Genomic DNA, 12,051 nt, shown 5'->3' on the forward strand with positions numbered 1-12,051 from the left:
TATTTTTCACATTTTCCTATTACAAGAACAATCAGGAAAGACGTCTTCAGAACAATTACTCTCTTTTATTTAGAACAGTAAAAACCTCAGAGGAACCTAAGGGTTGGTACTAAGGAAGTTTTGATTCTTATAAAAAAACCTGACCTGTTGTATATTGTTTATAGAAAAAACAATGTATTGTAATTTCATGCCACAACAAGTTTTCTATTATCCATTTTGACTAATTGTACATCTCGTATCTGTTTTAAGTAGCTCCTTCAATCATTTGTAAAAATATAGGCTTTCAGCAAGGTAAGGCTGCAGAAGAGAGGAGCACATTTTTCACTTGTTTTTTATTTGCTTGAGAAATTTGTGGTCATTTTTTTGGATTCCAAAATGGCACCCAATAATGAAACATCTACAGGTATGTAAGAGAAGTCTTTGTATATTAACTTATTGAATTATTTATTTATCAAAACACTACCTTCTAACAGACCCACTGGGAACCCTTCCCACTGGTAAAATCGAGGGTAAAATATCGTCCCGGTGGAAAATTATCCTCCAATTTTTGCCGCCACTGAAAATAATCAAATAAACCAATCCTCACTGCAAAATATCATTCTATTTTTCCCATCCCCACTGAATTTTCTGACTTGAAAACGAAAAAATTGAAATCCCCAGCCATAGAAAATACGGGAATATCAAACCCATCGAGTTTCTGTGCGTTATTTCTATCCCCACTTGCTGGAAAAATTCTACCGGGTTTGTGAGAAGGTGGTGTATCAAAGCATTTTTGAAAAGGTTCGCTGACTATTTTTCCAGATATGTTGAACTTTATTTCTACAAAAAAACGTGTATTTATGCTTATTAGGTCAATCAGGGCTATCGTTTGCCATGGTTAGATTATCTAAACAGTTTTCTTTTTCTCTACGAGATAGCGAAAAAAATGCTTATAAAAAAAAATGTGTGCCAGCTTGTAGTTTTTGATTGAGACGGCTTCCGATCACAATTATTTGATTACTGTGGTGCTGATTACAGCAAAAGGGTAGATAGGGTGGTTGAAGGAAGGCATTTTATAAATTACATCACTAACAAGTCTCGTTTGTGGATCGGGGTGGGGGACACTCATATAGTCCGAACCATGGCATGTGCCGCCCTCAAGGGTAGGTTTTTGGAGATCCTCGAAATGTACTGTAAGGGTCTTCTTTTAGCTGGATTCAGTGTAAGGGTGTGTTGGGACTGCTGAATCGCAAGTCTAAACAGTAATGGAGGTAATAAGAAATAGATGGAGAATAAATGACTTTTATTTCATTGTACCTAATCATCGGAAGCAAACGGCTCCTTGGTTGCAATGGGAAAAAGTGATTAATTTTGTGTGCACTCATGGGAATATTTAAGTTCATAAAAAACTGAATAAAAAGGTGTTGGATTTTTAACAGCTCTATTGTGAGATAATAGCTTTGTTGATCAAAATGAGAAAAAGCTTGCCGGAACAAGCACAAAATCCTATATTTTTAAGGGCCCCCTCTCATAAAATCATCGATGGATTTAAAAAAAAATCTATATTACGATTAGGTAACCTTTAAACTAATCATCCATCAGAATTTGAAAGCCCCCTCCCTTTTAGACGTAAAGATTTCTAATGAAGAAATTTTCAAGGAAGATGTGCTGAAACTCTCAAAATTAGCAATATGTTCGCCCAAAAATACATCGATATGAAATCATAGAACTATTGTAACCTTACTACGAGAAAATTATTTTTGTATCGCGTTTGAACAAGAACTTTTTGCATAAAATGTTTATTTCAATCAGGATAACATTCTCACTTCTGTTCTTATAAATTTACATTTCGGATTTTTTTGCTTCCAATGATAGTAAATCAAAGAAAACCGATTTGAATGAAAATATAAACCAGCTGAGGCTGGAAGGTCAGCCAATAGAGCTTAGCTAAGTAGCTTTAATAAGTGGGTTAACAGATGTAAGAGATGTACAGAAACAGAGTAGACTAAAAATGTTGAATAATGTACAAAATGTGAAACACTCGATAACTTGATTTAAAATTATTCAAAACAAGCCTGAGAGCTCCTCCAGCCCCCCCCCCCACGGAAGATCAAAGTATGGAGACAATATCCATATGTCAGATATTCAAAGTGTTATCTAGTAGAAATAAATAAGAAAATTGCCAAAAAGTCAGAACCAAAATAAAGATATCCATCAAATATACATAGAAAACTGTACTTTTGTTTTACTTGATAAAACTCCAATAACACTTTAAACTAACAAGCTACAAACTTTAAGTCACAAAGCGCAAACTCCAGAAAAACACAATTTGCATCAAAATCTTGGTAAAACGTAGTTCATTTTTATAACATTTCAACAGGAACTGTATTTTGGTAGACTTGGTCAAATTACAGAAACCATTTGTCAGTTGTCTGCAAGGCCAATGAGGTACGTAAAAACTGACTGCTATTCAGTGAAAGCCAAAATTTGGCAAGGTCAGAAAAACATAATTTACATCCAGTCTTCGTAAATAAATTTTGTAGTTTAGTACCGTCAAGTTACACAACATGCACACAACCAAATTTTATATTTCTTTATAGTTATGATTTGTTTTGTACATTGTGTCGACACCTGAGGCTCATTTCAGGTGGCTTTAGCATAATAAGATGTGAAATCAAACTACAAATAAAGTTAGGTAAAATCCACTGTAAGGGAATCTTTTCACTGCTCAAGGGCTGCACTGCAAGGGTCTGATTTTGAAAGTTTTTTTTTTAATCATGAAAAATGATATCGCATATTATGGACATTCCAGTCGCAATGCATTGTGGGATAGAATATTAATTCCTATGAATCTTTTAATCTATAAAACACACTTTACATGGAGCGCCATTTTAGCTGATTTTTAGTTTTGAAGTTTTCGGCAAGCGACAAAAAGTTGACTTAAAAGACAGGACCATTTTCCTCAGATGTTAGTTTTTAGCGATCTTTAGAGCTTCAGCGTGTCGCGTTAAGAACACATCTGTTATCAGGTTAGCTCACACTCGGTATGCAAAAAAATGAGTCTGGGTGGAAACACGGAACTTGAAAGACATATACCGCTAACCAATACATATGTTTTTATTAGCACCAACAAAAAAAAACTTGTTAAGCTCGCAAGGAATCGAATTACGCCTCATTTCAAATATTGCCACATCCCTCTTAATAGCTTGGCATTCATCCAAAGTTATTTTTAGAGTAAAAACAGAGAGCTTTGCATGTTTCGAATCTGCATCCAGTTTTTTTTTAAGGATAAGATTGCTTCTGGAATTATCTATGAACGATACATTTCCCGGGGGATAAAACTTGCGATATAAATAAGGTGGTTTTTGACAGTCAATTTAATTAAGTTCAAAATAATTTTCGTCCTATGTAGAAAAAGTATGCCCGAAAAAGTAAATTAGGGGATACATTCAGATGAGTGAAACAGGACATTTAAAAATTGTCCCGCTTTCTTTATAATAACATTTGAAACCACTCTAGGTCAGATGACTCTCTGATGAACATGATACAGTTACTTATTTTTTTGATAAGAACAAATTTAAAAAAACAACCAACAAGGCTCAAAAACGTCAAAAAAAACTTTAAGAATAAAGCTGAGCCTGGTATAGCAGACTTTTTGGTAATTTAAGGGACCCAAATTGGTTAAACACATCCCTGTGTCACAGACCCGCTAGAACCCCAGCCCCACTGGAAAATCTGGTAAAAATTTATTCCCCGTTTGGAAACTACCCTGGAATTTCAGCTCCACTAGGAAACCGATATTGATTTCATTCCCACTCGAAATTCAATGTTTAAAAATTGTACTCCAAAACTACCCCACTGGACTTTTTTAACCTTGGAAGAATAGAATTTCCATCCCCATTGGAATTTCAATAGGAATTTTTATCCCAACTGAGGAAAGAATTTCCACCGGGGCTGTGAGACAGGGGTGTCTAAAATATGTCATATAAAGTATAAGAACTAGCTGACGCTTAAATTTCCGAAAAATAGCAACAGCTCAGCCTCAACAAAAATTTATGGGTTCTTGTAAAAGAGTGTAATCTCTTCCTTTTGCACACGAACCTCGTAGACACTCATGCCTTGTATAGTGATTTAAATACAGATCTTTCCATTTATTTAACAAAAATCTTATTTGATGCAAGTATATAACAAGATTACTGGGATAAAATCAGACATTAAATTCCTTTACAGCGATAAGCAATAACTTAAAGCATTCACCAAATTGAATTTGACCTTATTTTCAAAGCTAGCTTCTGATATTATCTTTTAATCTATATCACAGAGAAACACAATTCTAGTAAGTAAAGGATTTAGCAGCCTATTTTAGTAAAGCATTTGAATTTCTGTGATCCTCCGTGAATATAACAACAACAGTGTAGTCTCTTTAAATCGAACCAGTGTCTCCTTAACTCGAATAAGTTTTATGGCCTCTGCCTCATAAACCTTACTCCATACCTCGAAATTTCCTTGACTCGAACAAGTTTGTGTTCCCCTGTGAAATTTCGAGCTATGAAGACTCGACTGTATCAATCACCCTATAACACTAAGGGAGAAACTTATCAACTCTTAGAAAGGATATCAATTCCTCGTAAATTTAGGAAGAAAATCTCTCAGATATAAGTACCGACTCTTCCTTTTCTCATCTCAATTTCTTATATTTATAGCATCATGTGGCAAGTGCGGACCCGGTTATGCTACACCACTTGAAGCTACCAAAGGACCTAGAGAAAAATTGTTATATTTCCCATGCATTCCATCAGATGCTACTAAAAGGAACTACTTGTGTACCGTAGATGCCGACCCTGAATCCAAGGATTATGCAACGGTAAGTTCCTTAATCAACCTTATGTACTAAGGGGAAGTTTGTCCGCTGGGGAAACTAATGTTAATAGCTCCAGAAATAATAAAGCTTTTGACATGAAGTTTTCTAAAAATGCCTAACATTTATTTAGCTTCAGAATAAATAATTTTGGACACCTAAAATTTTTCACACCTTGAGCATAATGACATTTCTGACAATTGTCAATTTTCAATGCAAGTTTATTTTTTATTCAAAATGTATATTTAAAAATAAGTCTTTAAATTTTAGCAAAATTTCCCAAATTCGCCAAAGTTAGTTCCCTTAGGGTACGCTAGATATAGGCCGTGAAAGGATCTGGGTTTACTTAACCAAGGTTAATAAGGTAGGCAAATCGCAATAACCAGGTCATTTGACGTTATAGAGAGAATTAAGATCGGTCATGAATTGCAAGGGCGCCAACTTAAACAAAAATATATTACGAACATACAAGCTTATACCAAAAAGCTTCTTTACAGAAGATTAGTTACTTAACATACAATCTTTCAGTATTCGGATTAGCTTTAGACGTAGGTAGCTTGTCGGCTCTACGGTCTCCATAAAATGGGACTTTCTGCACTTATTTGAATGGGCTTTTCAAGAAAAAAACCGTATACCCCCTGTTGAGGAGGTCCATTTCCGTTCCAAGGGGGTAAGATTTGATATGTGGCGGAATTCAATAGGGAGATACAAAAATCTGTCAAAAATAACTGGAATTCCATGGGGGTAGCCTTTTAAATCCTACTAAAATTCATGATTCCAGAGGGGTTTAAGCCTGAAATTGCCTGGAATTCCAGGGGGTTGCAGCATTTCCAGCCACAAAATGATGGACCTCCTCAACAGGGGGTATACGGTTTTTTTCTGGAAAAGCCCAATATTCCATCTTTATGTTATCGATACATTTGAAGCTTCTCATTCCAGGGGAAATCATTCTTATCACAACTTTACAACGGGAAAAAGATCAAAACTCTACGTAGGTGAAAAACAGCTTGCAGTAGTTACTTTGTTCATAGGAGTTGCCCCTCTTTTTATACAGCAGGACAACTAAAAACACAGTGTTGCTGGTGAAAACAAAAAAACGATCCCGGAAATAGACCAGGAGATATTCTTGGTGATGAATAAAGAGATCTTAGTCTTTTTATCACTTTTTCTATAATCTTCTTTAAAGGTAATTCATCGAACATACATCGAAGCGGGAAATGGGGACGAGATACATCACAGTGGATGGAATGCTTGCAGCAGGTATCTTATAATGTTTGAGTGAAGCCAAAACTCATGTGAGAAAGATTGCGACCTGAAGGCACCTCTTTCGATAACTATCTACCTAAAATCAAAGACATATGTTTGAGAAAATCGAGGGGTAAATCACTCGAAAAATTATCGTAAACCTCTACAAAAAGTCAAAAAAAAGTCAAAAAAGTCAAAGAAAAAGTCAAAGTCAAAAATAAAGTCAAAAATTCTTAGAAAAAAGTCAAAAAGTCAGATAAAAGTAAAAAAAAGTCTTGAAAAAGTCAAAAAGTTTCTTGAATGGGCGGATGGGTGTAGCAAAATTTATGGGTGGTTGGCGTTTTTGGACAGATTTGGGCGGAAAATGTTGGGCGCCCGAAGGTGGTGGGCGTTTTTGTCGGGAAAAAGTCAAAATGAAAGTTTGAAAAAAGTCAAAAAAAAGTCAAAAAGTCAAATGAAAATTAAAAAAGTCAAAAAGTATCCTACACCTTTTTTCAAGTGATCTACCCCTCGGAGAAAATCACTTGAAATTACTGATAAAACATTGGATAAAGGTCCTCCTCTCCCCACCAAGAGCAATGTTCATTTTGTACGGCTGTCTCATCGTTCATTGAATATTGTCATTGGGGGAAGGGGGAGATTTCTTAGAAGGGGGGCTACTAATTTGCCTCTGTCCTGTCTGTCTCAACATTTTTGTCCTTAATTGTAGTGATAGGGGAGAGTGCAACTGTTGCTCCCTGGGTTACTCCAGTCTTCTCTCCAATTTAAGAGAAGAAGCAAATGTGAGTGAGGTAATCCAGAGAGAAACTGAGAGGTCGCTGAGTATTTATGTATAGAGGCATCAAAGTATCATTTTTAGCGACCGTAGTGCAGTGATAGAGGATCCAGCTATGGTTCACAAGGTTGTGGATTCAACCCTCAGCTGGTTCAAACCAAAGATTCTCAAAATGGTACTTGATGCCTCTCTGCTTGATATGCTCAGCAATTAAGAAACGGATCAAGGGTAAGTGGAGAAATCCAATGAGAAAGAATGACATCCCCCTCTACCTTCAGGTATCGGTCGCAGACATATTTACTTACTTACTAGTACTTATCATTTTGGAGTCTTTGGGAGTTATTTTGGGATGACCATGTGTTAGAGGAATTAAAGCAGGCAGGCCTGAATGAATGATAGAAAAGTGCCCAGTGGTAAAACTTCAAATTAATTTGCTGGAGGACATATTCAAGTACAGCAGGGCTAAATTTGGAGGCTCTTGGATCACTCGTTGACCAAAAATGGTCAAAAAACGGTCAAAATCTTAAAAAAGTGAATTTTTGACAAAATCTTTGCATTTTTTGACTTTTTGGCTTAACCCTATTCAACCTAGGCTTTTAGGGGCGGTTCAGAACTAGGGGGGGCTTTTCCTGTACCACCCCTTAACTTTTGATCTAGTGGGTCTTTTTGGATGAAATTTGGCACACAAGATCCTTGTCACGTAAGGTAACTTTTGACAAAAAAATTTTTTTGATGACGTCACTCATCATGCCCAAAGTAAGCAAAAACCGGAAATTTCCTTTGTTCTTATAAATAACTATTGTATTCTAACAAAAGCTTTAGAAAAAAGTTGCCTGAGTTTAAAATGCTTATTTTATCCTAAATATTCAATAAATTATGGTTTGAACGATATATTTGATATTAAAAATAAATTTGTATTGGAAAAGCGTCAATTTTTGTGACACCTTACTGTCAGAAATGTCATCATGCTCAAGGTGTGAAAATCTTTAGGTGTCAAATTTTTTTTATTTTGAAGCTGAATAAAAGTTAGGAATTTACAGAAAATTTCAAGGCAAAAGCTCTATTATTTCAGGAGCTATTACCAATAGTTTGACCTCCGAACAGAAAGAGCCCCCCCCTAGTTCGAATAGGGTTAAAATCTCGCTGGAAAGACTCACTTTGATTTTTTTTTTGCTTGACCATGAAGGCTAATCCAATTTCTACGCGTTAGAGCAAAAATGACGGAGGAATTCGCCGTCCTACATAGCCCATGTCTGATATATACGATATTGGCACTTAAAGGGTTAAGAACAAGATAATAATATTATAATAATAGATAAAGAAAATTTGCCGACTCTTAAACATCCAATTTATCAGTTAATTGCAAAACAATACTCGCAAATGGCGAGGATTAGAACATTTTTAAAAATTATAGGATTAAAACTCTAGAATTAAGAATTCTGAAGGCTCCAAAGATTTAGAATGCGTTCTTATAAAAAACGTGTATCATAGTGCTGTTACTAATCTTTCTAGATAATCTGTTTGAGCATAAATTATAGAATCGATGCAAGATCGATCGCATCGTTTAATAAAATAAATAATTACCTAATTGTCGGTGTTGTTTATCTTATCAGTTGCCATGGTGATCCAAACAGACAGCGAAATTTGTTGGTTTTACCGTCAATCACATCAGCCAGTGTCTTTTTCTTTGACGTAGCAACTGACCCAAGGAAACCAACACTGAAACATGTAAGTGAAAATTAGGGATGAAAGTCTATTAAGGAAGCTTTTAACTACCTACATTCTGAAAATGAAGTTTATAGCACAAAAGGATAGAAAGTCCATTTTGTTCTTCTTCATTTTTCATCTTCATTCTTAGCCCCGGCCCCCTAATAATTTTCTTCGTCGCATAGTGGGCCAACTCATTTTACACGCTTTTTTTATAAGAACAAACTATATAAGAACATAAGGGTTCGATGGCAAAAATGTTAAGAACAAGTTAAGAACATTTTAAGGCTTGCCGGACTCGAAAAAGCCAATTTCTTAGGAAAATGGGCAAAATGGTCATAAAGAATGGGAAAGTAAGAACATGTTAAGAAAGTTTTTAGGCTTGGAACTCAAAGTTAAGAACATCCGAAGGCTTCAAAAATCTTGGATGCTCTTATGAAGAAAACGTGTATTGACTGGATTTTTACACCTTTGTGCTACTCTACCAGGTCATCAACAACGATGAGATGTTGGAATCAGCGAAAATACAAAACCTCCATACAGCTCACTGTCTTGGTAATGGGAACATAATGATCAGTGGTATGGGAAATGTGGATGGTGATGGCAAAGGTGGTTTCGCATTGGTTGATGGGAAAACATTGAAAGTTACTGGTTAGTATCTGCATATGAAAGCAATATCAAGGTTTTCTGAATAGAAAGGCTACTTGCAGACACAAAATTTAGCTTGAATAGTAAATTTGAAAAAAATGTGATCAGGCCAAGGCAGTGGGGGGGGGCTGCCGCGGCACCTGTACGCTACCGAAAGATACGTCTAACTTTTATCTTTTACCTTGGAAATTTAAAAGTCATTTTTTCTCTTACAGGAACATGGGAGAAAGAAGGTCAAGCAGCACCAATGGGTTATGATTTCTGGTATCAACCACGACATAACGTGATGGTCAGTTCAGAGTGGGGATCACCTAAAGCTTTCTTGACTGGATTTAACCCTGCCCATGTTGAACAAGGTTTGTTAAGAAACCTAAAAAATCTTATAGCAAATTATTTAATATTGGGGATCGCTACCCAGCTGATCAGATGTGTTGCTGAACTAGTAAAGCGTCCTAGCGTTGGAATAACACTTTTCTGATTCAAATTTTCATACGCAACCTTACCTTAGACTTTATCTTCATTTCGGAATCTTTTGAAAAATTTTAAAAGGTTATAAAATCATCTGTTTAACATTACCGAGTTTATGTATGTGTGTTTTTCAGCGACGGAGACGGTAAGGTTCTAATTTGGCTAGATCCTGACCAGCTGAGGACGACGGTAAATCAGCACTTTTACCGTCCTCGATTTTGCGGGTCAGAACTGCGGGTTATTCCAAATCGCTTCAGTCACTCTACCGTCCTCAAAAGTGCAAATACATAAACTCGCTATTACCTTTTCCACAGTGCAATTTTTTGGAACAGACTTACAGTAGAAAACATTGATTATTTTTATTTCCGTTTTTTCTCAAAGGAATGTACGGAAACAATTTACACATTTGGAAATGGAATGAAAAAGAATACGTGAAGAAAATTGATCTTGGTCCAAATGGTTTGATTCCATTGGAATTGAGATTCTTACATCATCCTGATGAAAGCGAAGGTTACGTTGGATGTGCATTGAGTAGCACCTTATTCAGAATCTACAAAGATGAAGTGAGCAACTATGTCGTTGTTATATTTTCTCTCATAAGCTGTTATTTACTTTACAAGTCTGATTCACAGATTTCTGTAAAGCCCAAAGAGCTAGCTAGATGGGGTGCTTTCAGCTTTTCTAAGCAAAAAAAGTAAGTATCGCAAAGAATATTGTTGCTTTTGCTTTCGAAAACCCGCGAAGCTCCTGATTGGTCAAGTACTGAAATTCCATTGTAATGTCACGTGACCTAGATAGGATTTCCTACCTACCTACTACTTTTCAGCCAAAGCACTCTATCTAGCCCTTGGGACTTAATATAAATCTGTCGTTCTGATCCAACCCTAAAATCTGTAAAAAAAAACACAGAAGTTTGTCCGAATTTCAATATATTTTCCAAGTTTCTGAAACATCTGTATACCCTTTTACTGTCTGTTAATTTTCTATTTCAAAAGGAGGCAAAAAGAGGGTTTGGGTATGTACCTGCCCTAAAGGTCCCCTTTTTGGATCTTCAAAATCCCACTAAGGGTCGTAAAAATCACATAATTCAATTCCAGTCTCCCCTAAGGGTTGTAAAAACAGCTAAAATTCCATAATTGTGACCCTCAAAAGCCTAATTTTCCATAACATAGTCACAATAAGGGTCACAAAATCAAACAAAAATTCGGGTTTTTCTTCATTTAAGTCCCTCTAGGGATCCGTTTTGATCCCTATAAGAGCCCGACCGCTAAAAGTCGGGCGGTAAAAACCCGTCATCCCGTAAACCTTGTACCCCCTCCCCCGGGTTGAGGTTTACCTAAATTTGTTTTTAGTGAAACTCCATTTTGAATTGATTGCCTGTAAAACAACAAATAGATTTCGTTGGTCTCGAAAGTTTTTAGGGATCGTTAGAGAATTTTTAATTGCTTTTCAAATGCTTTTCAAATGAGTAGATTTTTAACCACTTCCTCCGCTTTTCCGCTAAAATAATGAATGTCATATCCGAAAAAAAACTTGTAATTACAGTAAACTAATAGACTCGTTATATTAATTTAGGACCACAAATTAAATTTCCCTATTAAAAAAAGATGATACATATCTAAGTAATTAGACACATCACAATGTTCAGTTTACTATCCACTCGCTTGTATCAGAGTTATGGTACCCAATTCCCCTCACATGATATAGCTCGACCCAGGTAAAGGCACGTCCACTTGCCAAGTGAACCATAGTATGGGAGGTCGAACTAGGGCCTACTTACGGAAGGCAATTTTGACTACGACAATACCACTTCACCCATCAAAACTATTATGGCATGATAAACATTCTCTGTTAGCTAACTATGCGAACTACTAGTCGAAAAAACTCCTTGAAGAATGTGGGCAAGGAAAGGAAGATTGACGATTTTCTCTAGAGGTAGACAAAAGTTGAGTGTTGTTTGATAGGTGGTTATTTTCCTAAATGGGGAGTAGCGAAATCTTGGCAATGGAAACTTCAAGGTTAATATACGATAAGGACCCTTGGAACCACTGAGTTTCAAGCCCGAAGGGCTAGAGGGGAGACTCCTGGATGGGAAATGAAACCACTTATTTCCCATCCAGAACGCCCGCCCGTAGTTTTTACACAAACACCAGATTGAAACTAAAATTTATCGCAAGATTTCAAAAAATGTAGTCCTTAAAAACAAAAGAAAAGCTAGATATAATCCCTCGTCATGATTACGGTGCGTTCTATGCGCGTTTTGGATTGGAAATAAGTGCCTTCAATTTCTCTTGCCTGAGAAGGGTTAAAGTTTCGCCTCTAGCCCTTCAGGCTTGAAACTCAATGCTTGGAACATGCATTTATTCTATCT

The 12,051-nt window shown here is 36.2% G+C and overlaps 1 protein-coding gene across 2 annotated transcripts in view; it reads left to right on the top strand.

Moving 5' to 3' along the window:
- Positions 1–250: 250 nt before the first annotated feature.
- Positions 251–12,051, top strand: part of LOC136815048 (methanethiol oxidase-like) — a 137,258-nt gene continuing 125,457 nt past the window's right edge. Inside the window, exons 1-7 of one of the 2 annotated variants that reach the window (XM_067071486.1) lie at positions 251–403; positions 4,683–4,843; positions 6,024–6,097; positions 8,471–8,585; positions 9,053–9,215; positions 9,428–9,568; positions 10,062–10,243. In XM_067071486.1, the coding sequence (XP_066927587.1) occupies positions 376–403; positions 4,683–4,843; positions 6,024–6,097; positions 8,471–8,585; positions 9,053–9,215; positions 9,428–9,568; positions 10,062–10,243 (864 nt within the window). In that variant the 5' untranslated portion in view covers positions 251–375. The remainder of the gene's footprint in view (positions 404–4,682; positions 4,844–6,023; positions 6,098–8,470; positions 8,586–9,052; positions 9,216–9,427; positions 9,569–10,061; positions 10,244–12,051) is intronic. The other variant, XM_067071485.1, reaches the window with a different exon arrangement.

This window comes from Clytia hemisphaerica, unplaced genomic scaffold (assembly GCF_902728285.1).
Source record: "Clytia hemisphaerica strain Z4C2 unplaced genomic scaffold, Clytia hemisphaerica genome assembly, whole genome shotgun sequence".
NCBI classification, from domain to species: domain Eukaryota; kingdom Metazoa; phylum Cnidaria; class Hydrozoa; order Leptothecata; family Clytiidae; genus Clytia; species Clytia hemisphaerica.